Source organism: Megalopta genalis, chromosome 1 (assembly GCF_051020955.1).
Source record: "Megalopta genalis isolate 19385.01 chromosome 1, iyMegGena1_principal, whole genome shotgun sequence".
Lineage (NCBI taxonomy): Eukaryota > Metazoa > Arthropoda > Insecta > Hymenoptera > Halictidae > Megalopta > Megalopta genalis.
In genome coordinates this window covers 42509528-42536541 of record NC_135013.1, presented here as the reverse complement: position 1 = coordinate 42536541, position 27014 = coordinate 42509528, and the positions used below count along the sequence as shown (strand labels likewise).

The 27014-nt window shown below is 30.8% G+C and overlaps 2 protein-coding genes across 7 annotated transcripts in view; both read left to right on the top strand.

The window, feature by feature from the left end:
• Window positions 1-27014, top strand: part of Nca (neurocalcin homolog) — a 510394-nt gene that overhangs the window by 438860 nt on the left and 44520 nt on the right. The window lies entirely within an intron of this gene.
• Window positions 1-27014, top strand: part of LOC117222608 (neuronal calcium sensor 2) — a 414719-nt gene that overhangs the window by 366723 nt on the left and 20982 nt on the right. For all 6 annotated transcript variants that reach the window (XM_033474847.2, XM_076528200.1, XM_033474756.2 and 3 more), the window contains one exon: window positions 3733-3876. In XM_033474847.2, coding sequence (XP_033330738.1) covers window positions 3733-3876 — 144 coding nt within the window. The remainder of the gene's footprint in view (window positions 1-3732; window positions 3877-27014) is intronic.

The window sequence follows — 27014 nt, the reverse complement described above, 5'->3', positions numbered from 1 at the left end:
AGAGTAATTAACGTTGCGGCAATATATTTATGTTAGCTTTGGGCATTTGAATGTCGTTCTGGATACACTTAAAGCAGAGCGAAGTCCTCGCAGGAGTCGTTTTAATTTGAAATTTGTCTTTTTGTTCGTTTTATGTCCAAATTTACGGGACGTTTTAGAATTCCTTGAAGATTAAGGTAGACTAAGGTATTCGAGCCTTGCGGCTCAAAAGACGAGCCTCATTATAATAGTTTCAATTTTTAGGCGAGTTGAACATTAAAATCAGTACACAGAACATAAAATTGGCTATAAGTGAAATTTTGGGAAAATATGTGTGACTACAATAAAATGGCAAACGTGTAACGTGACAATTTAATATGAGAAAAAATACATAATAATCCAATCGCACGTACAGTATTTTTTATATGGAAAGTTAATGCAGAAACTCAAAATTTTATTCGTAAACAAATAAGTTATTTCGAGTAATATGGGCTAATAATTTCACTTGAGATCAATATTTAGAATTATAGGCTGCATGTATATTCGTATTCTGTTTATTTAACATAGAAATAAACCTGAACTCAGCGCTATTTTAAACTTCATACGTTTCTAATGTACTAAATATACGCAAATGAACGATGTTAAATCGAATGATTCATTGAAATACGATTTCTTACAATTAGTGATCGTGATAACTCCATTACTTCCACCGCACTCACTCTTTATGATTCCCAAATAAATTACATATAAATTACTTATTATTTAAATTTACGTAATAAGTAAAAGGAGTAGAAATTAATTTTATTATACAATAATAATATTATTATATGTTATTTATTATTTATATATTAGTTATTATATATTATATAATATTTTATTATATAATATATAATAACACTTGTTTCATACAATGTACATAGGTAATTTATGTAATGAATTTATAATAATAGACATCTATCTTTTATTTATTTTATTAGTGTTTGTTAATGTTTTCAAAATTTACATCAATTTTTATTTTTATAGTGACCGAGTTATAACTTTACTTTAGGGTCTAAACATTACCCTTAAATCTAGATGGTAAACTTGATTCTAGACACTAACCCATTGATACGATTCAGATTACCAATAAACACGAGTATTCCGATGTTTGCCGGTATACCTTCCTATAAAATAAAATTGGAATCGATTAATAGTTAGGAACGATTAAAACGAACAGCGAACAATTTTACGACTCGTAAACAGATGCAGATCTACTTTTCATTGCTTCGTAAATCAATGAAAACTGAGGAGATTGTCAATAAATTCTATTGCGATAGCCCGCACTCCAAGGAAACTAAGGGCATTGATGAACAACATAAACTCTCAAGTGGAAATATAAATTTCTAGTGCTGTTTTTAGAGAAAATATGAAAATTACGTTCTGATACAGTTTATTAAACATCGATGGGAACTGATCTTCAACACTTCTAGGTGAGGTAACCCAGACCTAACCCAGGTCGAATCCGTAAGAATATACAAGTTTCAGTGGGATTTTGTGTATGGCCAACAGACTTTACTTGAAAATGCAGTATACTCTAAACCTGGATCTAAAATAATGCACGAGTTTCTACTGAAGTTTGTATATCTACTTGAAAGTACAGTATAAATTAAACCAGACCTGCTCTAAACCTAAGCCAAAACAATGCACGAGTTTCTACTTGAGTTTGTGTTAGAAACCGAGTCTACTGGAGTACAATATACTTAACTCACACCTAATCCAAAAGAATGAACGCGTTTCTACTTGAGTTTGTGTATTACAGACAAATTCTATTTGAAAGTATAGTCCTCACGCGACAAGAAGGCACCTTTGTGTTTACATTCCCCCTCTTACTAGCTACCCCACTGCTGCAAGTATCGATCGCTATTGGCCGAAAACGGCGACGAAGCTCGACGACGGTCGCTAGTGACCAATAGCTGCGGGAGTGAGGCATCTATATATATCGGACGTTATTTATATCCTCTATTATTTTTTTGAAAGCTCGCTCTAAACTCGAACGAGTGGTACGTGTATATAGGATAAATTGCTGTGCTTTGGTTTATTTTTGGAAATACTTAACTTTATATTTATTGAATAAAGCACATTACATTTTCTTACTTTTTCATTTTGTTCCTTTTTTAATGAAAAATTTTGGGTACAATGGAACTTTATATTTACCGAATAAGACGTAATAAATTTTTGTATTCTTTTATTTCCTTTATTTTTTAATAAAAAAATTCTATTATTTTATTTTATTTATTTTTTAATGAAAAATTTTATTCGTTCATTTCGTTTACTTTTTAACAAAAAATTTAATATATCTTAGTTGATAAATAGGAAGTTAATTATGCTCGAATACCTTAAGCGAGAAGAGGTTACCCGGTTATTGACAGAAGAGTTGGATAAGTCCAATCAACGCTCAAGAATGTAGCTTACGCTCGGTTGCCATAAACGGAAAGACTATTAGGTGAAATAGCGTACTGGGAACCTTTAACACGTTGACACTGATTGTTGCCAGTCCTTTCTAAAACTCTAGCAACGTTGCAGAAAAGTACGTGAGTCGGATAACCGCAAGCCACGGGGTAGGTGAAAAACACATTACATCGTGACGTAGGGTTCCCATGGCAGCTCGTTGGTCGTACCTCTTACAGGTTGAGCAGGATAGAGGGAATCAAATACCCTCCTTGCCTGCGGCTTGGATGTCGATGTAGCCGAGACCCTCGCGCTGGTTATTACACATAGCCGACCGTGCTACAATTTTACGAATGATTGTCCCCTCAGAGGATCGTACATTCTCTCCCTCTTTCTCTCTCTCTCTCTCTACAAGTGAAGTTATCCCGCGGTTCTTAGTACCGGTGTAGGCTGGTTCAGACATCGTCGAAGTAGCCAGTTTCCGTGTTACAATGCGGACCCTCGGGGAAGATAAAGGATAGAGAGTGCGTTCCCGAAATTGTATTATATGTAATACCTCGTCGATTGATGTTACAATTAACTGAGACTCTCGGCGTAAGATACAACAACCTCTCCAGTTTTCAATCAGAAATCGAAATAATACATTTTTTGTATCTACATTGTTGTTTATAAGTAGACAGCGAATTTTTTACGTTTATGATAAAAACGTGTGGGAACAATTTAACGCGTTGAGCGCCGCGCGTTGGTCAAATATAGGCGACACTAATTTTTAACCAATTTTGAACATTCATTTTCATTATAATATATTCGAACAAACTGAATGTGACTAGGATGTTTTGGATGCGAACGATCTATAAATTAAATTGCTTTGATTTCGTGGGAAATTCAGTGTGGTCGATTGTCGGCACTGAACATGTTAAAACGATGAACAAATTAATACATTTGAAGAGTATCGATGTACTGTTATTAACTTGTTAAAATTATTACAGGAAAAATTAAGTGTATATCTGGTACCTGTCTCTTACAATCGGTGCAACAAATTTGTATATTGCATAAACACCAACAGCCTATTTATAAGTAATCTGGACCCAAAACACGCATTTATGTTTGATCATTAATAAAAATGTATAAATACTATAAATCCATAAAGATCCGCAGTCTATATATCAATGTACCGTATTCTTTGTTCACGACATGAACATACAATAAGTTTATCTCTGATTACATTCACGTACAAATAAAAAATGATTATCGCAATATGTGAACATTGAAGGATATAGAAAGAAAACAACAACATCGTAATCTGGTGCTTTCTTAATGTTGCAGCAAGACTGTCCGAATGGTTGTTTGACACCGGCAAAATTCGTCGACATGTACAAAATGTTCTTCCCATCCGGCAATGCAGAAGAATTCTGCGATCATGTTTTCCGAACTTTCGATATGGATAAAAATGGTTATATCGATTTTAAGGTAAGTTGAGTTTCTCTGAATTGATTTCTATACATACGGTATACGTACATAGATATATGTACCCTTGCGCCGCATGTCCGGCGGACAAATGCATCTTCTATAGTGGGCAATTTCTAGTAGCGGACCACATAATGGAATATCCTTTGCTATCCTCGTGTCGGTTATTCCAAACGATTGAACCCGATGTACAATTTCGGAAAAAAGGAACAGCTACGAAGATTGATATTTCACAAACGTTTCTTTCAAATTAGAAACACGTTACGACTGTTCGCCAAGAATGGAACAGTTCTGGAACTTTTTGTTAGGTTCTATTCATTATATGTATAATATAACAATAGTTATGGAACTTTTCTTCGAGAAATTTCATGCCTTCAAGTCCCAATGAGAATACGTAAAAAGCAGTTTTTGAAAACGCAAATTTTCAGACAAATAAAATTTATAAGATGTGAAGATAAGAATTCCGCTATAACGGGAACAGATATTTTCTTGAAAAGTCGTCGATGTCTTCGTTAACGTCTTTCGATACTCTTCTGATGTCCTCAAATTCAACTTTCGAATTGTTTTCCTCTAATTCAAACACTTCATTGATTTCAAGTACTCAAGTGTCTTCAAATTCACGCTGCACTTCTGGTATTGAGCTAATATTGCCAGCAAAAAGCTACGATTTGCAACAAATTGAATCCAATGAATCAGGTGTGGAAGATGCAGAACATGGCATTAATCTACGCGCAGCCTTTAGAGAAATTGCAGAATACAAACCGAAATTGATTTCTATAGAAAGTAATTTATCAGATCATTAATAAGAAAAAGATAGTGATTTTTATATTTTTGTAAGCTAACAAATGTTATTCATAGCGTTCCTGCTACACAAGTTAGCGTTGAACGTGCATTTTTAACACCGAAATGTACATTAAACGACAATCGGTATAATCTAAATTCCACGTATTTAGAAAATATTTTACTCATAAAATTACTATATTATAATAGAATTACTATACAGAGTATCTCACATACATGTATCTTGCAAACGTTAATATCTTCGTTAGTTCTGTCAATACGGAAAAATATTTCAGGACAAATTTGTTCAGTTCAAGGTTAAGAATGTTATAATTTATGTTTTTTTCCTCTCGAAATTATTTTTCCATCTGAATAAAATTAACTGACTAAAACATAATAATGTGCAAAACCTTGTTTATATAAAACTTATACATTATGGAATAATCACGTATTCATGTTCAAGTTGTAAAAAAAATGTAAATTTGTTTAATGTCGAAAATCGATGTTATAATGTAAAGTACATCTTCGATTGAATACATCGGTTATCCGTTTTGTTTCCATTTACATAAAACAGGAAGGTTGTATTGGAAATTAAATGGTTCGATTTGCGGTGACTGTATCAGCGGTCAAGGAGGATTCGGCTAGGTGGTAATCCGAGATTTGCGTTTACTTAACCCAGATTTGGAGATTTCACTAATCTGCGAGTTTCTATTGAATGGAAGTATCTCTCACTACACAACTTTGTATCGCTTAACAAACCCAATCGTATTGTGAGTGAAAAAGAAAAGAATATCAAATCTATTTTAAAAATCATTTTTTTTTTGCATATTTTCCACCTTAATTTTTCTTGTAAAAACTACATGTATAACAAAATATTTCAAACCAAGGTTGTTGAGGCAATAATTAATTGTTTATTATTTTCCTTTTTCATCAAAATATGAACGATACTTTGAGTTTTTTTTTACTAAAATGTGTAACATTTAATCATGTCATTCGTAAGTCAATAGAATACAGAATACAAAATTATTTATTAATTAACAATAAAATCAAAGTAATTATATTATATATTAAAAATCAACTAAAGAATATCTGGATAAAAATTACTTTCTGAATTATTGCATCCTAATAATATTTTATTATTACTTTCAAACGACATGATTAAAGTAGTTAAAAAACTCGAACATTTTTTTATACAACATGCAGTTTACATGGAAAGTTAAGAATAGAATATTCCTATTATACTCACATCGAATGTTACATCATTGTGATAACAATATTATTTAAATTGTAATAAAACACACAAACACAATTCGACATTTATTTCTTTCACTAACATAAATTCTTACAAATATCTGTCATTACATGTCACTTTTGAGGACACTCATTTTATATTTTTTTGAAAACATAAATAAATTCTAAAAAGTCGTATTTTGCATTTTTCTAAGAGTAGTTTCAAATAGATAACATTCAAATTGACATGGAGTTTTTAACAAACGTAAATAATACTCATACTGCTACATTTGCAGTAGTCTAAAATATTTAAATTCACAGTTACTAGATCCACGAATCAAAAAAATTATTCAACAAAAAGAATTACTTTTGCAAATTAATCACATAAAGATTATACATATACCTAAAATTTACAACAGATTTAATTTACATTTGCTAATATCGGTTGCACGATCGAAACTGTAATAAATAAATTACATCGTGTGTTCATGCGTTGTTCAGCATTGTTGAGAATAATGGAATTGCTTTTCCAGCGTACGACACCAGCATTGCCCTGAAAATGTTATTTTTAGAATTTGAATAATCCGAAAATACAAAAGGAAAATCCTGTGCATATAGCCAAAACTCACAACAGGAACATAAACTGAAAACAGTAAACACGTACACACAGTCCTAAATACACTGACTTGCCCTACTTTGACCAAGCTGAACAAAATTTCCCATTCAAACGCAAGGTCACTGGTTTCCCTCTGGAAGTAATATTAAAAATAACAGCTCAAAAGGAATAGGCAGTGAATTGAACACAACATTTATTTTACAATGAACTTCTAAGTTGATATTCGGGGTTACATCACGACTTCGATACTACAAAAGTTCTGAATTTAAAACGCATAGCGTTCCACGTAGTGACAACGATGTTTGTATTTTCTAGGTCAGAAATGTTACGAATTGAGAACAAACTGTAAACATGTGCAAAAGACTCTATGTATACATAGTGTCACATGAAGGTATTCGAACATCCTTTAACCCTAGAAAGATAACCATATGACAACGTACGTAAAAGATAACCATACGCTTCAGAGGCGCATGCTTTTCTAAGGCGTCAATTTTATACTAACAATGGATATTTATTTAAGTTAATCTAGTCATTTTAAAGGTTTGGCATTATCGTAAAAATAAAATGCATTTATATTATATTTTTTTATATTTTAAGTAATTTTAAACTTAAATCACTAGACCTCTATGAAAAATTAACAAAAATCAACAGTCTTCGCAGGCGCCTCTGCGACGTAAGTTATCTTTCTCGGGTTAAAACAGAATAAGTTTTTCAAAATTGATTCAAATGACCCGATTTTTTCAAGATGTTAAAGGGGCTAGTTCACTAGACAGTGTCTAAATAATTTTTTTTAAAATTGTAATTAATAGGATTAACAAGAAATGGAAAACTCGCGCTTTTAACTTTTTTATGTAAATCTAGATAGTCAAAATATTATTTTTTTATTAATGTTTCCACTCCGTAGAAAAATCTATATGTAACAAGTTTAAAAAATTAATTTTTTTTACTTTATATTTACTTATATATTATTATCGGCGTCTATGTATGTGATTTTTCTGAAATTTCACCACAATGTTTCTTATAAAAATCATAGCAATTTTCATACTTATCATTCTTCCAGTACTACTCACCCTCTGCGCTTGTATATACAAAAAAAATGTAACAAATATTTTTGATTAAATTATAAGTATCTAAGATTCCATAAAAATCAGTGATTTATGTTTGGTCAATGTTCCTTTTTAATATTGTGAGCACCATTGAAGTTGAAAATTATTATTATGAGTAGACTGCGCGATGAGTAGACTATGCAAAATAAAAATTGTACAAAACGATTACAGTAAATAGAAATTAAATAAAAATGAGTTAATTTATTTAATAATTTTGATAAATTCTGTCTTCACAATTTTATATTACGATTATTCTTTTTTTGTCATAAATGCATAAAATCCGCAGTCTAATTATGAGCTATGACATTGTTAATTGTATGAATTTTAAATTGTTTTAAAGAAATACAGCTTGCAAGTTAGTATAGTACAAAATGATTAATTTGAAAAATCAATATCATTGGTCAAATATATATATATATATATATGATTAATAAATAAAATGCTAAAAATCCTTACAGTTTTATTTTTTTCCATCGACTTTCAAGACAATTTCCAACCACGACCGATAAAACGGATCAGATGTTTTTCAGAGATTTGCTTCTTCGCTGCCCGTTAAAATTCAGAGAAACTTTAGAATTGTTTGTCTACTAGAAGTTGATCACGGAAGCATGATTCGACCGATTTTCGCAATTCCGCGCCGTGTTACGGGTACGTCGATAACTGAAAGTTTCATCCGAATCGGGGTCTGACGTTTTCCGAACCTTCCTTTTTAGCAAGACAAAAGACAAATGTCACGTTATCATTAAAAAGCCATCGATTGTTCTCGCAAGGTCCTATTTCAGTGGCGCGCGATAGCAAACAAATGGAAAAGCAACATTGCCCAGCAGCTTATGAATACCACAATACCAATTCGGATTTCCATTATCAGTCGCAGTTCCGGCAGTTGTCATCGCCGAATCCAGAACCGTTTCAATTCGCGCAGCCGGTATTTGCCACACTCCGCCTTCATTCCAAGCACCGCATTCAAATGAGCGTTGAATTATAATGGGAATGCAATCACAAATTCTCTCTTCTGCGCAACTTCGTCTAGTCCTGGTTACGTCATCGTTGTTTCACTCGTGGCATTGCTAACTCTCTCTCTTCTTTGTTTTCGCATGCAGAATTTGTTCTCACTTCTTAATTCACTCACTAAAATTAATAGACAAAGATAGCATATATTTTTCGACAGAATAGCTTCTCTAAAATTCCAACAAACAATTTGAATATTTTTGATATTTTAGAAAGACCAGTTTATTAGGCAATGTGTAAGAACATTTTTGCAGCAGTTCTTATTAGTCGAAATGTCTTCACAAAAATTTTACTTACACTGTTTTTTCTGAGTTTATAATGAAGATTTAAGTAATACATTTTTTAGGTCTCGGTAATTTATATCATACTAACAGATCTGGGTAAAAATATTTTTGGAAACTATTGAAAATAGTTGATGAAATACTTTTTTGTTTGTATGAAATAATATTTGAAGATTTATTTGACGTCATAGAGATAAGTACGTGTATTGAAAATAATTACACAAAATAGTTGTATATAATAGTTATATAAAAAGAAGTTATTAATTGAAATAGTAATTTCTTAAGATGCACTGGACGTAATTACTTGTGTGTGTGTGTGTGTGTGTGTGTGTGTGACATAGTATTTCATGTCTATTAATTATTTGAAATTTTATTTCTTATTATTAGTATTTATAGAGAAATTAAACCTATAGAAAAAGCACAAACAAATTGTTTTGAAAGATAAATTTTTTCTTATATATCCGTGAATTAATGAATATAAGACATAAATGTTGACATAAATATATGTCAAACACAATTGGTTCAAGTGTTTCATTCGACACACAATAAAGAAATTATTTATGTCAGGTATTTCAGTAAGTATTTTAGGTTTATATTGTAAAAATATGTGTTCTAAATATTTCTTATATATTTGTAAAATCATCAAAGTATTTCGACTAGTATTTCATTCAATATATATAAATAGATTATCATTACAAATGAAGCATATGTAACATGGTTGAGAGAAATAGTGTTCATAAATATTTGCATTTCTTAGTTGAAATATTTTTATCCAGGTATGACTACAAACAATTAAAGGTAGTGAAATAGCACGTTACCACAACTGTTTGATTTCGATAGTTAAAAATAGTGAAAACGTGCTATATCAATAAACTTGTATGTCTGAAATTAAGAATAAATTGAAATACCTAAATGAATTATAAAATTAACGAATCATTTTTATCGTTATTAAGAGACACGTTAAAAATACAGAAGTACGTTCAGTCTTAAATTACGTTCAGTTTTTCAATATTGGGTGAGTTTTCGTATTTATAATATACATTTTAATTAACAATCGAGCTTAATTATCTGCAAAATGTATTCCAGAGCAGAATTAAATTGTCTTTTAATCTCCAGTGGCTTGATGGAAATCCAACTTCCCGTGTTCGTTCAGTAACATTAATAAAACACAATCTTCAATTAGTTCGCTGTCTTTTTAAGACATCTAATATCTCTTCTTGTAACTAATTTCGAATTTTCTGCTGTCAACGTTTTGCAAAAGAATTGTGATGTCATTCATAGAATTCCATTTACACCGGTAATGTGTATTTATTGACTTAAAATAACTTTTATGTTGTTACTGATATTTGAACGAAAACTTATACGAAATACCATATTTATATATTTCTATTTTCTATTGTTTCTAATATAGAAATATACAAATATGATGCATTGTTAAGTTTTCTCTTAAATATACGGAATGTCCTACCTACAGCCCTGTAAATAATTATGTACTCAAAGTAACTGTTACATTTTTACTGATGTTTAAACAAAAAACAAAAAAAAACTATATTTGTATATCTCTATTTTCTATTATTTCTAATATAGAAATATACATACATTATATTTTACAATATAAACCTAAAATACTTACTAAAATACCTGAAATAAATAATTTCCTTATTGTGCGCGAAATGAAACACTTGAACCTTGACATTCGTGTTTGATATATATTTCTGTCAACATTTATGTATTATATTCATTAATTCAGGGAAATTGAGAAAAAATTTATTTTTTTATTTAAATATCATCAAAAATATAAAAATTACTATAATTATTATCTATAATTATTCAAATATATACATATATATATATAATTATTCAAAGGTCTGATTTCTGTCTTAACAGTTCTTTTAGCATACTGATTTTCAGTCCCGTCTTTTTAAATAGATTGTAACAGTATCTTCTCTGTTTTGTTATGAATTTAAAATTATTATCAGACAGAATTGTTATTAATATAACTGACATTTTGTTCGAGAAGACGACGAGATTATTTAGAACTCTCTTGTGGCAAAATATAGTACAATTTAATAGTACAATTATTACAGTACAATTTAAATTAATTTAAATTAAAGATTTACTCCTAGCATCGACTCATCGTTGTCTTTAATTGTTATGTACGAAAGTTCCCGTTTACATCTTAGGTATAGTAAAATACTGTTTTAGTGTTTGATTTAGACGCGGCATCGCGTTCGTATAGATAAAATGAGTTCGAACTATTTTTAAAGAAACCAGGTCAACGACTTATAAGATGCGAGTCACGTAAGACGATTAAAAGTTTTTTCATCAAACAATACGTCATCTGTGTACACGTACGTGCCGTTAGCAGTTGCGCGAGTTTTCAATTAAATTCTCTAGGGATTGCATGGTTCAAGATTAAACCGTCGTAGTCCGTGTCTACTCAGAATATCGTCTTTTAAATTAATGCAGTGTGACCAATTATAGAATGCAAAATAAATGATGTATGATAATTTATTTTATGCAGCATCTGAGTTTGACCAATTTTAATATAATGACTTTTAATAATGACCAATTTTATTCTCAGATTTTCTTTGCTTTTTATTCCATACTTAATTATTTATATGGAATAAAATAATCGAAACAAGATTGATCCACTTGTCATTTTACCATGGATTGTTGCAATCGTTTTGTAATTCGTGTTTTTTTACAGTTATTTGTTAATGCAATTTTATAGTGCCACGAAATTAAATTCAAAGAATAAAGCTTTGATTACGTAGTAACGTACAAGAAGAGCTTTATGCTAAAGTTCCATTAAGGTATAATGTTCCATAAATTGCTTTAAAGCTAAACGCGAAGAAGTTCAATACTGGAGAGGATTTACCTTAATATCTCAATACTTGATAAACAAGATAAACAATTTACTCGTAAAAAGAATTATGCTTTTGTATACATAGTTTTATTTCTAAAACATATGGCATTGTTTCACTAAAACACTGTTTAACCCCAACTCAACCCCAACTTACTCCAATATCTCTCAATGAAACAAAAAACTTACGTATTCAATTTATTGGACATATTCGTCAAGATTGAAGTGTTAACATTATTTTTACCAAAGGTTTCAAAAGACACTTTTCTGCCTTTTGCAATACTCTACCACAAAAGAGGCTTTTCAACTTCGTCTTGATCGATTACAAAATCAATTTTGAAGAAATAGGTGTACAGGAAAAAAAGACTGGTAGAAGTAGGCTTAACGAGAGACTTAAGTCATGCAACAAACAAAATAGAGCAAAGAAAATGTACCATGTTCTCGCAGACATCGCTCTCGTTAAAAAAATATGGTAACAACTGTCTAACAACACTGAACAACTTCTTTCATAACATCAGAATAGAGAAGACAAAATCATTACAGCTTCCGTAACCATCTTACACCTCGTAGCTTCTTACAAACTCTAGTTCATGTAATTAATACAATAAAAATTGAGTATTAACGTATTTCTAAGAAACTTCCATTTATTTACTAAACTGTAATAAAAATTGAGTATTAAGATTGATAAAAATGTTCTGTCACCCATTTATGACTGACGTGGCAGTGAAAGCGTAACAGCTTGTAGATTCTGACAAGCTTTACTTTATTCGATATACTGTAATAAAAACTGATTATTTAGCTTGATAAAGAAGTTATGTCAGTCACACATGACCGATGTGTAGCACAGTCAAGATGTAGCACTTGTAAATGTTAACAAGCTTTAGTTCATTGTCATTCATTTATGATTGATGTGGCGGTCAATATGGCGGTAATATGGTAATAAAAATTCAGCATTAAACTTAATGAAAAAGGTATGCCAGCCAGGAATGACCGAGTCAAGATGTATCGTAGTCAGCCATTAAATATCAATTAAAACGCGCCCTTGTCATATCTTCACGGCCATCCGACTAAGGGGACAGAATCAGCTACCATCTTTGACTGTGCTGTAAGCTCCCTTTTGACCTCGGATCAGTGGACAGTCCTCGCGTCCATTCAGGGTGCTATTATAGGCTTCTCCCCTTCGCTTGGCCTGCGTTCGTCATACCCTATTCCGTGATCGCGATCGGCTGAGGAAACGCTAGGTTAGCGAATGCCGGATAGATAGACCGACGAATTACAATAGACAGGGCTAATCAGGGCATTCGCGAACGTTTTGTTCGAGTAACAATCGCGAGTGTCGTCTTCTTCGAATTCGTCGCCGTCTAGGACTCCTTCGACAAGCTTTACGACACGGACGTCCGATAAACTGTCGCTTCTGAAACGAGATGCTGTGAACAAAGTTTGATGGATCAGGTTATGACTGGTAAGATCTACTGGCGATGTGTGTCGCATGTTTGCTGATGTATCTAGGTTGAGATGGACTGGTTGTCTGCTCCACCAGTTGCGAAGTCATAAAGCCAAGTCGCAACGAACGTAGCTCTTGCCGTGTATATACACGATAGTCCCAAGTTTCAAGCACCCTATAAACCCCCGCTTATCTTATCTCTGAGCTGCCCCGGGTAGTTTGACAATTTCCAAATTACCGGTGACGAAAGCTGTTTATTTCCTAAATAGCTAAATTTACTAAAGACAGTGGATTCTCTGTTATCCGAACATTGTTTGCGTGTAAACAACGCAATCTAGGAGGGCACGTATACAACAAGAGTATTCATTGTACAAATCAATAAAGATTTCACATAGTACCGTAATTGAGTAATTGCCCTATTATTTGAACGGTGAAATCAAGATGCACTATAACAACGAGTGCAGACACGTAATGAAGATTTTATACATAATTTACTAAATATTCGTCTATTATTTATATTCATTTCTTCTGTTTCGAAAAAAAATGTATTCTTCTGTGATCAGATTGCAGGAATGAACATTATTAAAACACATACAAGAAACAAAAATTGATTCGTTCTGTTAGGGAATGATTTTCGGACATAATTAACTTTATATTTATCGAATAAGACATATTAAATTTGTTTATTCTTTTATTTTATTTATCTTCGAATAAAAAAAACATTCCTTTCCTTTTGTTTATTTTTGAATAACAAAGTTTTCTTTTATCTTGTTTATTTTGAATAAAAAAATGAATGTCTTTTTTGAAAAATATATAGTTAATTATGCATTGAAAGCAAACCAAAGACACAGCAATTAGTCACCCCAAAGCAACCGGAAGTGCTAATCGATGTAATTGTAAAAGAAATGATAATGCAAGAGGTAATTGCAGACAAATTATATTTAGTTGTAGAAAAATCATGAATCTTTCAATCGTTAACGGGTCTGTAGTCACTTTTCATGAATTTGCACTACTTTATAGATAACTGATTAATCCTCTCTTGAAAAGAATGTCATAAATTTTGATGCAATGAAATTACCAATCTCTTTTTCTTTCCTTTTCTAGTATTTTAATTTCTTTCACTACAATTTCTTTCACGGATACATTCATTCGTACGTGTTTATGGTCAATAAATTATTTATTGTATATCTGCATTGATTTTAATGATGAGATATCGTCACCAGAGAAATATTGGATTTGACGTCGATTTAAGTAAAATGAATAACGTTCGTATTTAATAAATTACATTCGAAATTTCCGTGACAAGTCCGATGCAATATTATAGCACAAAGGGTTAATATACATACAGTATATTATTATTATCTGATAAATAAGGTGCATAAATAAGAATTTTTCTGCTCAAAAAACTAGAATATGAATGTCATTATATTTGCGGTTTTAACAACATTTTTAAAAATTACGTTTGCAGAAAGAATTCAGTGTTTAATATGATTCTTATCGAATAATCGAATTATCAATTTATCGAATGATGGATGATTTAATAAACATTAAACATTTTAATTAAACATTTTTAAAAACATGTTGGTTGTTTTTAAACTGTAACATTAGTTATATAAAGCTGTGTAACATTTTATCAGTACTGAAGTTGATACTTTCAAGTACCAAAATGGTAAGGAAATATTTGGATTTGCAATAGTTTCGAAACTGATCCGAAATAATAATATCTAGAATTTTTGTTATTTTATTTGTATAGGATACATAATAATCTTCTGTATTCAACTCTTTCATCGTTCACGTCGACTTTTCTCATCGATCACAAAACAATAGTAATTGCATAGAATTAAATTAATAAAAGATATAAATTATTACACAAGCAGTATAGATGATCACAGCTTTTGTATCTCACGTAAAAACAATGAAATTCATTTTTTCTTTAAATAAACATGATGTTTTGCAAGTAAAATTGTCCTTTTAAAAATATCTTCACTTAAAAGTGTATACAAAATTCATTCCTCCAATAATCGCTTATAGTAAAAGCTTTTGTCACGAATAATTTGAAAATTGCAACACGTGACAATATCATTTTTAAATTTTATAAGAGAATACAGTCACTGCTGCAAACATGTTGGTTATTATTTAATTTTCTATTTGACTATTATTTGGTTTGATCTATTGACTATTATTTAATTTACCAAAATCTTTAAAACCTTAAAATGCACTTTAAACAATTTGTAATCGTGAACAGTTTTACAAAGGCTGTTCGACTAATGTTACTGTAACAAAATGATTCAGATTGTTGTCAAATACATAAAGGGACTGAATTGTGATCATTAGTCTCTTCATTATAGCGGCAGTTAACGTGCTAACATCTGCAAGGCTCGATTCACCGAAAGATCAGCCACAGGTGACATTGATACCTCTCGCTATATGCATTGGGTCTATCAGGTAGTATTGTCCATTTGTGAAGCGTTACACAGCGAATCGCGCAGAATTTATCGCATAGTCATTTTCTGTAACGAAAGTAAGCCGATACACTACACTTTTCCTTGCAATCATTTTAAAACTAAAAAAGTATTCTCTCAACTCATGTAACAAAATTTGTATTTGTCATTAATGTGCGTGTAATATATATTAAATTCTAAACAACATAATGCTCTCATTCTTTGATGTATTTGAAAGAATTCCTTGAATTCTCCTGTATAAAACAAACTCTTTAAAATATAGAGTAACTTCGTGAGTTTATAAAAAATATAAATTTCCCTACGTTTTTACTTAAACGTAGTCCATTATTTTATGAGAATGAAAATATTTCCATAATCTCTGGGACTAACATTCTAATGTGCGATTAAAAAATATGTAGCAATGACGTAAAATTAAAATCACTAAAAAATGACATAGCTGAAACAAAAATCTTTCCAACACCTGTGGAGACCAATGTTGATAATAATGTTTGATCAGTTTATTAAATATAAAATTAAAACATTAAGAAAAATCTCTATATCAATTTCACGCACAATATTTTAACATATCATAGTAACAATTTCAAGCGCCTCTCACTTTTCAATCATTATTCGATGATTCAATATGTCGTCTTTTCTTTAACACCATTCGATTGTTCAATTATACCATTTTAATAAAAATAACCCCACAATCAGTCGAGGTAATACGAATCGAAAATTCAAATTCAGTTTGCTAATCAGAAAATTTCTTATGGTAAAAATAAGATAGTAATGTCATTGGTATTTGTTAATGTGCACATCTTCTAGCAGTTAAAAAATGTGTGAATAAAATAAATGCATAAAAATGCGCGGTCTATTTATAATTAACCTATACCAGGCTCTTTATACCGGAAATGTTGGTGATTAAATATCGCGATTTGCGATGCAATACAACACTTTTGCATATCATGCGTTAACATGAGAAATTTCTATCCTCCGTTAAAATAATATACAAACAAACCGCTGCAAATGTTTTCATGAATTCGAAGGATCGAGTTCAAAGCTAGTGGATCCTAGAATCTCTATGAATTTCAGAGGAATTTGCTATGCTACGATGTGGTAGATATTACATAATGTTTTAATGAGATTTACATTCTACCAACGTTTCGAAGTTTGCACGTGCCTGTTTTGTGTGCACATTATGCAGTTTAATGTCTCCGTTATGTCTCCATTTGAAAGGAAACATCAAATAAAATTATGTGAAATGAATAATTAAAACAGAATAAATTTGGAAATAGTAATGTTTCGTTGGAACTAATCTAAATTCCAACCAGTATTCGTTTAATAATAACTTTTTATTGGAACTAACCTAAAATGTATCTGAAATATATAACAACAAGTGAATATAACCACAAACAGATTTTTAGTAATCATGGAAACAATAGTAATCACATCTGAAAAAGAACAGGATGGTGACAGGATGAAAGAGTAACATTGAAATTATTTATCAATTTTATTTATTTATATTATTAATTAATATTAATAACTAAAATAATAAATAATATTATTAATTAAAAGCTAATGGAGAATGTTACAAAAACAAGACCCAGATCAAAACCGACATTGGTAGACTGCGGATTTTATGCATTTATGACAAAAAACTAGATCATTCTGAAAATAGTGAAACCAATTAGAGAATTTAAGAACATCACTGTATCATTTGCAAGTTATTAAAATTACTAAGTAAAGAAATATATGTTTCTATAGCTCCCGTATCTTGGAATTAATGCAAATAATTTCCATTTTCCACCATAATCCACAGTTTAGCTAACTAGTTTTGAAAAAATTAATTTTTTAATATAAAACAAATCCAAGCTGTGAATTTTCATGCATTTGTAGCACACACAGTTTATAAAATGCAAAAAAAATACATATATACTTAAGATGCAGGAAAATTAACATAATGCAACCAACTATCAGTACCAATTCTTTTATTATTTCTACTGTTTTATTCTTGTTATTTATATTATTCTACGATGTTTATCACTTCTCCAATTTTCCAAAAATTTAAGTAACAGAAATATTCCATTGTTTACCTCGGCAAATTTCCACCATAAAATACACCTCAAGTTACAGTTTTACCCCACCATAATAACTGAAAATTCTACGTAAGTTATTGATTGTAATATTCTAAAAATACAATTAAAGAAGAAAGATTCGAAATGAAAAATTTTATGAATAGCGAAAACTAAATTTGTCCATATTTTAATCGTCATAATGTTGCATGACTTTCATGACTAATCAGTTATGATTACTGTAGTTACTACTGACTAATGGAATTAGAGCAATTATGCTAAATTCCCAATACGTTAAACATGACCTATTTTAGGAAAACTTTGGAGGAAATTTAATCTTTATGCACGATCGCGCATTTCATCTATTCTGAAGTGTCAATTTTGGAGGGAAAAAATTTGGGTCACGCCCAAGACTCCAAGTGGTAAACAATCCATTAGACGTTCGCGAGAGCATCGCCGAGCTTCGCAGAGAAGCAGAATTAATTCGGATGAAACGCGCGTGGACTGAAGTCAAAATTCGTGGCAAATGAGTATAGATTGCCGTACGATTGTAATCAAATGTAACAGCACAAAGGTACCTAACGCCATTAAATACTCAAATCTAAATTTCGTAATCATGTTTGAAACCTTCAGTTTATTATGCTATCCTTTATTTGCGGGTATTTGTAAAATATTGTCATTTCGTTATTGTTTAACGTTAAACTTACCACGGCCAAGTGTCCAATTTGCCATTTTACAATTATAAAAGTTATAAAGACGCATTCGTGAGAAATGAAATATAATAATTGGAGCAACTACTTTAATCGAAATTGCACAAAATCTAGTTAGGTTTACTACTTCGCAGGATTAATGTTAATACATCTATACAAAAAAAGTAGTTTTTAAAAACACTATCTTAATAAAAAAAGTAGAAGTTCAGTATTGATAATTTTCTATCACTTTTATAAAAATCATGTGTGCGAATTGATTTTGCTCTAGTTATATCATGCAAATGAACTAAAATATTAATAAATTGGGAAACCACTTTTACAAAAATTAAAGTTATAAATAGTTTGAAATATTTACAAGCTCTAGATTAAAAACTTTACACTGGGAATATTTGTAATTAAGTGTTTAATTTGTCATGATTTTTTTCTAACAAATGGTCCATTTGATATCACGTGATAACGTCACAGTTGTAAACTTCTTTATACTGCATTGCCAGATTAAGATTAAACCTGCTATACCAGTCAGGGTAGACAATAATTTTGATTAAGTAATTTTTATAAAAAATCTATTACAAATTAAAATTGATTCTTAAAATTCTATAAAAACTGCACTGCAATTTAAATTTACAATAAAAATTTACTGTAATTGATTTCACGCCTAATGATTTCACCTAAATTGATTGGTTCTACGTCTTTTACTTAAAAACTATTGAAATTATAAAAAGTCTTCTAAGAAATGATTGAAAATTAATTCCGGCACATACATATTATTTAAAAATAAATTAAGTCTTGTAATTCATAAAGCAACACATATCTGACATTTTTGGTGCTTGATCAATTTAGTGTCATGCTAAATTATTGCTAAAACGAAGACTCACGAACTCCATTTTCGAAAGTATAAAATTTTCCAATAATACGTTCTACTATTACTATATTTCTAACTATTATAGCAAATACAGCAAAAACAACTTATTTGTTTTAGTGTTTTTGTCCGATCCACGTGCCGATATGGAACACATGTTTAATATCCAATTTAAATAGCTTTTCACATTCACGTAGAATTGATTCCGCATCAGGTTCGTCGGTACGTTATCTAACCTCCCAGCAGCTCTTCGATTTCGCATCGAATTCGTCCTCATTTCTCTGCCAACATTCCAGCAACTCCTCCATTTTCCATTGACTTGGTTCATGAAATCTCACATTTTCGAACCTGCATTCTGACCTTCTGTCAGGCTCGTACCTATTCACAAATTGATTACCAATTTCCTTGCAAATAGAGATTGAAAAGATTCGGACAATAATTGTTTCAGACTACTATGTATCGGTTCCGACCGAAACAATTATAAAGAACCCAAAAATTATGCACGATAAATATGTCAAATGTATATGACATTTATGCATGAAAAATCTGGAAAATATGAAAAGTCTGTCGGTATATATATAACATGTAGTATAATGAAAAATATGTAATATAAAAATTGTCTGTACTTATTACGACATAGAAGAACTATTATATGAGCCGTTTATTTTGAAAGTGGCATAAGTCACTTTACCATAATGAAAAGTGGTGATTTTTTAATGTTTATACGAAATTATTTATACTGAGAAAAATATCAGTATCCTGAGATAACAAATACAAGTAAATCTTCTCGAAGGTTAGCATCCATATTTTTAAACGTGTTAAAACGCAAACCCTTAAATATATCGACTTAAAAACAAAGTGGCTTATGCCACTTTCAAAATAAACGGCTCATATGTATACATTTATTTCTTTTCTTTAATTCTAACAAGTCCAAAATAATACAATAATATCTTTAAATTCTTGCAACATTTTCACTGTTTTGAATTTGATCTACTCATTTTATCAAAAATCTACAATCTAATAATGAGCAATATATATATTAGTATGTTGCAGAATATTTACTATACAGGGTGTTCCAGAATTATGTTAACACCCGGAAAAGGGTGACTCCTGAAAAGTCATTTGAAATAACTTTTTCCTTAGCGAAAATGTGTGGCTTTGTTTACGAGTTATTAACGAAAAATAGTGATCAATGAGAAGCAAGATATGCTGGCGCAAGGCGGCCAAACCGGCTTCGTTCGCTAGTTGGCTCGGCCGCCTTATACCAGCATATCTCATCTCTCATTGGTCGGCGTTTTTCGTTAATAACTCGTAAATAAAGTCGCGGATTGCATTTCCGCTAAGGAAAATGTTACTTCAAATGACCTCAAAAATCACCCCTTTCCCGGTGTGAACATAATTATGGAATACCCTGTATACGCTATGAAATACTTTTCACAATTACATATTGCGAAATATTATAGTTCGCGTGACAATAAATTACGAGCATCTTTTCCAAAATTAATATTGTTAATTGGTAACGTTCGTCTCCTAAAATTAATTTTTATAGAGAGAATGATCGTTGCACGATATATTATTGCACATGTTTTTAAATATAAACGTGCAAAGCACATACATTATACAAAAAATGTAAAATAAAAAATATATTTTTACAATTCTCGGATTACAAAGCAATATTCTGTTCAGATCTCAATCTTGCAACTATGTCCAATAAAATTATACATTTGCATAAACTTCTGCCGTCTAGTTAACAAGATATGTATATCTGTTGAGCATGTATTGGTAACTGCTACATTTCTGTTCTAGTTTTTTACAGCCTAGATGATTTAGACAGATCTTTACGATTGAAACAAAAAGACAATCAAAGTTGCTACGGTTAATAGTTGCAGAGATAAAAACTCTTTCGTAAAAATAGATCTCTTAAACGTCCGTGTTAAATGGTTATTTAATCGTCTGTATATTAGAATATTTACGAATAAAATCCTCAATATCGTTTGTAAATGCCACATCGTTTTGGTATTCATTGCGTGTGTGGAACAGGCATCAGTTGGGATTGAAAACCGCGGGAAGGGTGACAATTCGAAATGAAATGACATGGATTGTATTTTCAATAAATCGAGACAGTCCAGTAATACAATTGTGAAACGTAGGAATTTAAAAAATTGTATAAAACTAATAAATTATTAAAGTAGCAATGTTTCCTATAATATTATACATTAAAGTAGCACTTTTTCCTATAATATTATACATTAAAGTAGCAATTTTCCCTATAGTATAACAACTTATTAAAATAGCAATTTTTTCTATAGCATAACAATTTATTAAAGTTGCAATTTTGCCAATATTAATATTGCCAATTATTAAAATAGCAATCTTCCTTGTAATGTAAGAAATTATTAAAGTTAGAATTTTTCTTATAATATAACAAATGATTTAACTAGCAATTTTGCATTATATCTCGAAATTACGTTAAGTTCATATTGTTATACAATAGGAGACCCGGAAGTGTCATTAAAAACAAGATGCAGTATATTCTGAAGACTATTATACTTTAATTTGTCTGCGAACATGATAAAATATCAAAACCTTTAATATTGAAATAAAAGTATCATTACTATTTATTAACATTATTAAGTTTCCTTTGCCGCGTCAGAGTACTTTTTAGCTAATTTTTTCCTTATTCATGTTACACGAGGCAAACAGAAAGAATGTATTAATGAACTCATAAATTAGTATTGCAGCAACATCATTTGCACTCACAATAATCGCTACAAATGGAAATAAATTGCATGCAAAATATTGAACGCTCTAACACTTAATAAAATAACCTGTGAGCAAATGTGAAGAAATACCTGTGAGCATCTGAAAAATTAACAATTGTAAACATTTTAATTATTACATGTGTAGACAATGGAATATATATTGTGCGAATATTTAATGATGAATAACATTTCTTGAATTCGGTAGGGTAAAAACAATTATAAACACAACACAGCTTCCAAGTTATAAGAAAAATATGTTTCGCGTGTTCTCAAATGTATGGTCAGCGTAGTTGGAACTTGGAACGCCACAATAATGAGAATTCATGAACAATGCGTTTAGGGGAAAAAAATCCAGTACATTTCTGCATCGCGAATTTTTCAGTGTAAATCACACAGTGCTTTCTCGAGAGAACCTGCAGTTGTTAAAATTTCTCTCGAATCATTTTAAAACAAAGAATTATCAAAGCTTTGTAATAGTCTTTCTGATTTTTATTGATAATACCGCAGAAATTTCTATGAATAAATAAATGTCATAAAATCCAAAATTTTGTGCTGAACAACAAAAAAGTTATTATTTAATTCGAATCTGACGTGTTATACACCTTGTACATCTTTCTTTTCATGTGTATTCTTTGAATCAGTGCTTTATATCTTTCTTTTCATGCTAATTCTTTCAATCCAAGCTTTAAATCATATTTTTTACTGAGTTCATTTTCATTACAAATCGTTGTGTCCTTTAAAAGAACAAATTGTTGACAATAGTTGTGATTTCCATTTAGTAATCCCTTCAATTAGAATTTAGAGCAAATCTAAATCTAATAGTATTTTAGATTAAAATTTATTTTTTAAACCTAAATCTATAGTATTTTAGTAGGGTATACTTTAAAACTTCATAAATACATACATTACAAGTTATATTAATACTTATTTGTTATCTGCATTCGAAAGCAGGGAATATTTTCGTTAAGGAAATTTTGATTAATTTATATTACGTTGTAGAATTTGATCGTTCATTTTCCGAAAATTTATATAGAGATAGCCTCGACAATACATAAAAAATAAAAGATAGCAACAATGGTCGTATTATTATATGATATACCTTTTGAAACAAGTCGGTAGAACATTACTGTTCCATTTATGAACTTCCTCATTTACTTCGCAACACCTTTGATATAAAACATTGTACTGACAATTGCTTGAAACTTCCGAATTGTTTCTTTCTTTGGAAGTTTCTATTATAACATGCAACACAATTGCTAACTTTCTTACAAAAGACCTTTATTCATTGGCGTAGCCAAAGAAATATACACCAGAATAGTTCATTTAGCTACTGAATATACCGCGCTCTCAATCCAGGTAGCAAATAAGAAACCTTTATTGACATTAATTAAAAAACATAACATCGCTATTTGCACGTTCTGAAGCAGTTCAATTCCGGCCAAATATAAACCGAATTTATTTAAACATGCAAAACTGGAAGGAAATGAAAGAAAAAAACGGAAAGCCGAACATTTTTCGAAATATGTAAAATATTTCGTTATGTATAAAATGTTGTTCCAAGAATTACGACGTTTTATTTGCAAAGAAACATATTTCAAATATATTGTGATTGTTTCAAGTCGATTTGAACCATCGAAGATGAAAGAAAGCTTTTGAAAAAAAATGAAACTTTTGAAAATGAAAGGATACTTTTGAAAGTAAGAGAAAATACGTTCTTTCCAAGATATTTATAACAAAATATATAACAAAAAACGAAATCAAATTTCTGATCGCTTACTTATAAGGAGAAATCGCAATCACTGTACCGTGGATCTTAATAAAACTTTTTCTGATAAATTAAAAATAAAAATAAGCGAAGCCACAGTTACAATTTCCACGAACACTGAATTAATAGGAACGTATTACAACAGTTTGTCCATGTTCAAACTCTGATATTCGTTCCGCATTATTCAGGGATATTTCAATATTTAATTTGCTTCCATTTATATTTAACTAACAAAATTTGTGAAATTAACACACGCGAACGCGGCTATCATGCAATATAGATAGACATCTGCCAACAGGATAACCGCAGTGCATGAGTAAGAGGTGGTATAGCCATTTACGAACAGGAAAGTTGCAGTGCACAGTATACAGGATGTTCATAATATTACTCTAGTTTAAAGCCAGTAATGTTTCCTTGTTAACTATATCAAACAAAATAAAATGTTTCTATGTAAACTGTAAGAAACCGAAATTAGATAAAAATATATATATATATTTCTTCATATCATATTAAGATCAACATATTAAACAATATACGGCAGTATTCTGAAAGTTTTTCAAAGTTGGTAACCTGCACTTTTTATGAAAGTAATATGCTTTAGATCTTGTATATTGAAATTTGTAGACAAGTGAATACAAATCAACTTTTATTAGAAACAAAATCATCGGAAATTTTGAAAAATCATACTAACAGTGCTAAGTGGTTTAGAAAGTGATTTTTTGTAATTGAAACTCGAAACGTCTTCTGTTCAAACAAAATTTATTTTGTATGACACAATTCGACTTAATACATGTCTGATAATATGTGCACTGGAAACAGAACGATCTCGTAACCATTTCAAGTGGCTCTTGAGGTTTTATGTACGTTACATGTCGAGCGAACTTGCTAGAATTAGTACTTGAAATTTCTGAATTTTGTTACCAGTTATGTCAAGGTTATGCCAAGGTTATCTTTTTTGTATAAACTATTTTTATATTAACAGTTATATAACCTTTTATATAAAAATAGTCTGAAGTCGACTACTTCTGAACATTTTTGGGAGACCTTCCTCAAAGTTTAAATTGTTAAAAGTTTGGACTCTCTCTCGCTGTTAGTCATTATGTAATAAACAAATCTCTCTATATTATCTAAACAAAATTCAAGTCATTTAACCAAGTTCTAAAAAAGTTATTGCATTTTAAAAGATGTACGAACACTTTTGCGGGTCACTGTGTATGTATTAAAAAGTACTTAAAACTAGATTGACATACAAAACCATCGCTAAAAATTTTTTTCTGATATTCTATAATTTTAATTTATAATACACGTTTAATTCTACTCCGAATTTTACGATTTTATCTTTAGAACGCTATATCTTATCACATCATCACCTAAAATTAACAACATTTCGAATTTGAAAACTTTGAAGAATTATCAGTTTGTAGTAAAAAATATTGTTCCATATGTTGATACTCGGACGGCTGGTCTAGAATAAATATTTTTGTTCATCTATTTAGTTTCTGGTAATCAATTTCAATTTTTATATGTTTCATTAAGCTTTTTAGAAAAATTAACGTCTCTATAAGGAGTACCTTGAAAAATATGTTATAAAAAAATTGTTAAATAAAGTTATAAATGATCCTAAACATACACATTTATATGTTTCTTTATAAGAAAGGTCAGTCGTTAGAATATATAAACTTGAACTACCGCATCACCTATAATTACTAAGTGACGAAATTATTTGGCCATATTAGAAGATCAATTTTTACATCAGTCTACTACGTTTTCTTAATTTTATTAGGATCTGCAAGACGTAAGAATGTTGAGAAAGTATGTGATGCAACTTAACTTTTCAATTTCAATTTGATTAAATACATCACTGTAAATTTATGAAATTTTTGAGGTTGCCGACGCAGTCAAAATGTTGTAGGGTGCACTTGTCAAAGTTACATATCAACGACGCTTCTACTACTCCGTGTATGTTTGATTTTCTTTATATCTTGTTTAAATCCGTAAAGAATATTAAAATATATTCTTCTTAACCAGTTAGCAGATTTTGCGGAACATATTCGTCATAAATAGATGGCGACATTTTGTATTCTGACAAGTATACTTATGGCTTACGGGTTAAATTAGAATCCTCACGTGACAAGAAGGGACCTTTGTGTCTATATTCCCCCTCTTGTTAACTGCCCCACTGCCGCAGCTAGTAAGAGGGGGAATGTGAGCACAAGAGTGCCTTCTTCTCGCGTGAGGTCTATAGACTGTTAAATGTAACATTTGATGCAACGATTGACATAATACATTTGAAACTTATGAAACGTGTTACAGATTCATATTTGGTCATAACGTTCTCATTTCTCGATTGTGTTATATTCGTTGTCAGTTCGATTTTATCGTGATCGATTTTGTACAAGATTTAATAATCAATAATTAGTTTGTACGTATGTCTGTGGGTTTTTGTCAGAAAGATTCGCTGTTCGAGTGTCAAACTTGAAAAAAATCGAACGTTGATCACAAAAGAACAGGTTTCTAGATGACTGTGCAACTATAATATCGAAATATCGATAACTATCGATACATCTTCCATGATGATTTCTACCTGATTTTCGCATAAAGCATGGGGCATATCTACGATTCATTTCACGTCTTTTAAAAGTCTTTAGACGAAACGGCAGCAGTGATGCAAGTAGTGGTGCTAACTGATGGCAGAAGTTGGCCAGAGGGACCAGCCCGTTGGTAGGGTCAATATGAGAAGTGGAGACACTCCAGAGGTCAGGAAGAGCAAAGAGCCAGCTCGCCCTCGACTCCGTTCTATGAGACCCTCCTCGTTTGTCTACCTCAGGCGTCAGGCGACCTAGTTGTGCTCCATTGTACCTATAACGGCGATGCTTCAAATCCCCTGTGTACCTGACGTAAGAGGATTCACAGTACCTGAAAATCACCATGTCGCCGCAATCACGACCTTATTACCCTTTTAAATCTCGTGCATCTGCGCGATCTGTGCATTGGGAAGCGACTTCTGCTCCTTTGGCTCCCACCAAAATGGGACCATTCCGATTGCGATGGGATCCCAAACTAAACGATCAAAATAATATTATGCTGACAGAGTCTACGAATAGAAATTTCGACTCTGAAATGCCTGACGGGTCGCGGAAGAATTCATCTGCCATGACACGTATCATAATAAAACATTCAAAAATCTCTCACTCATATTTA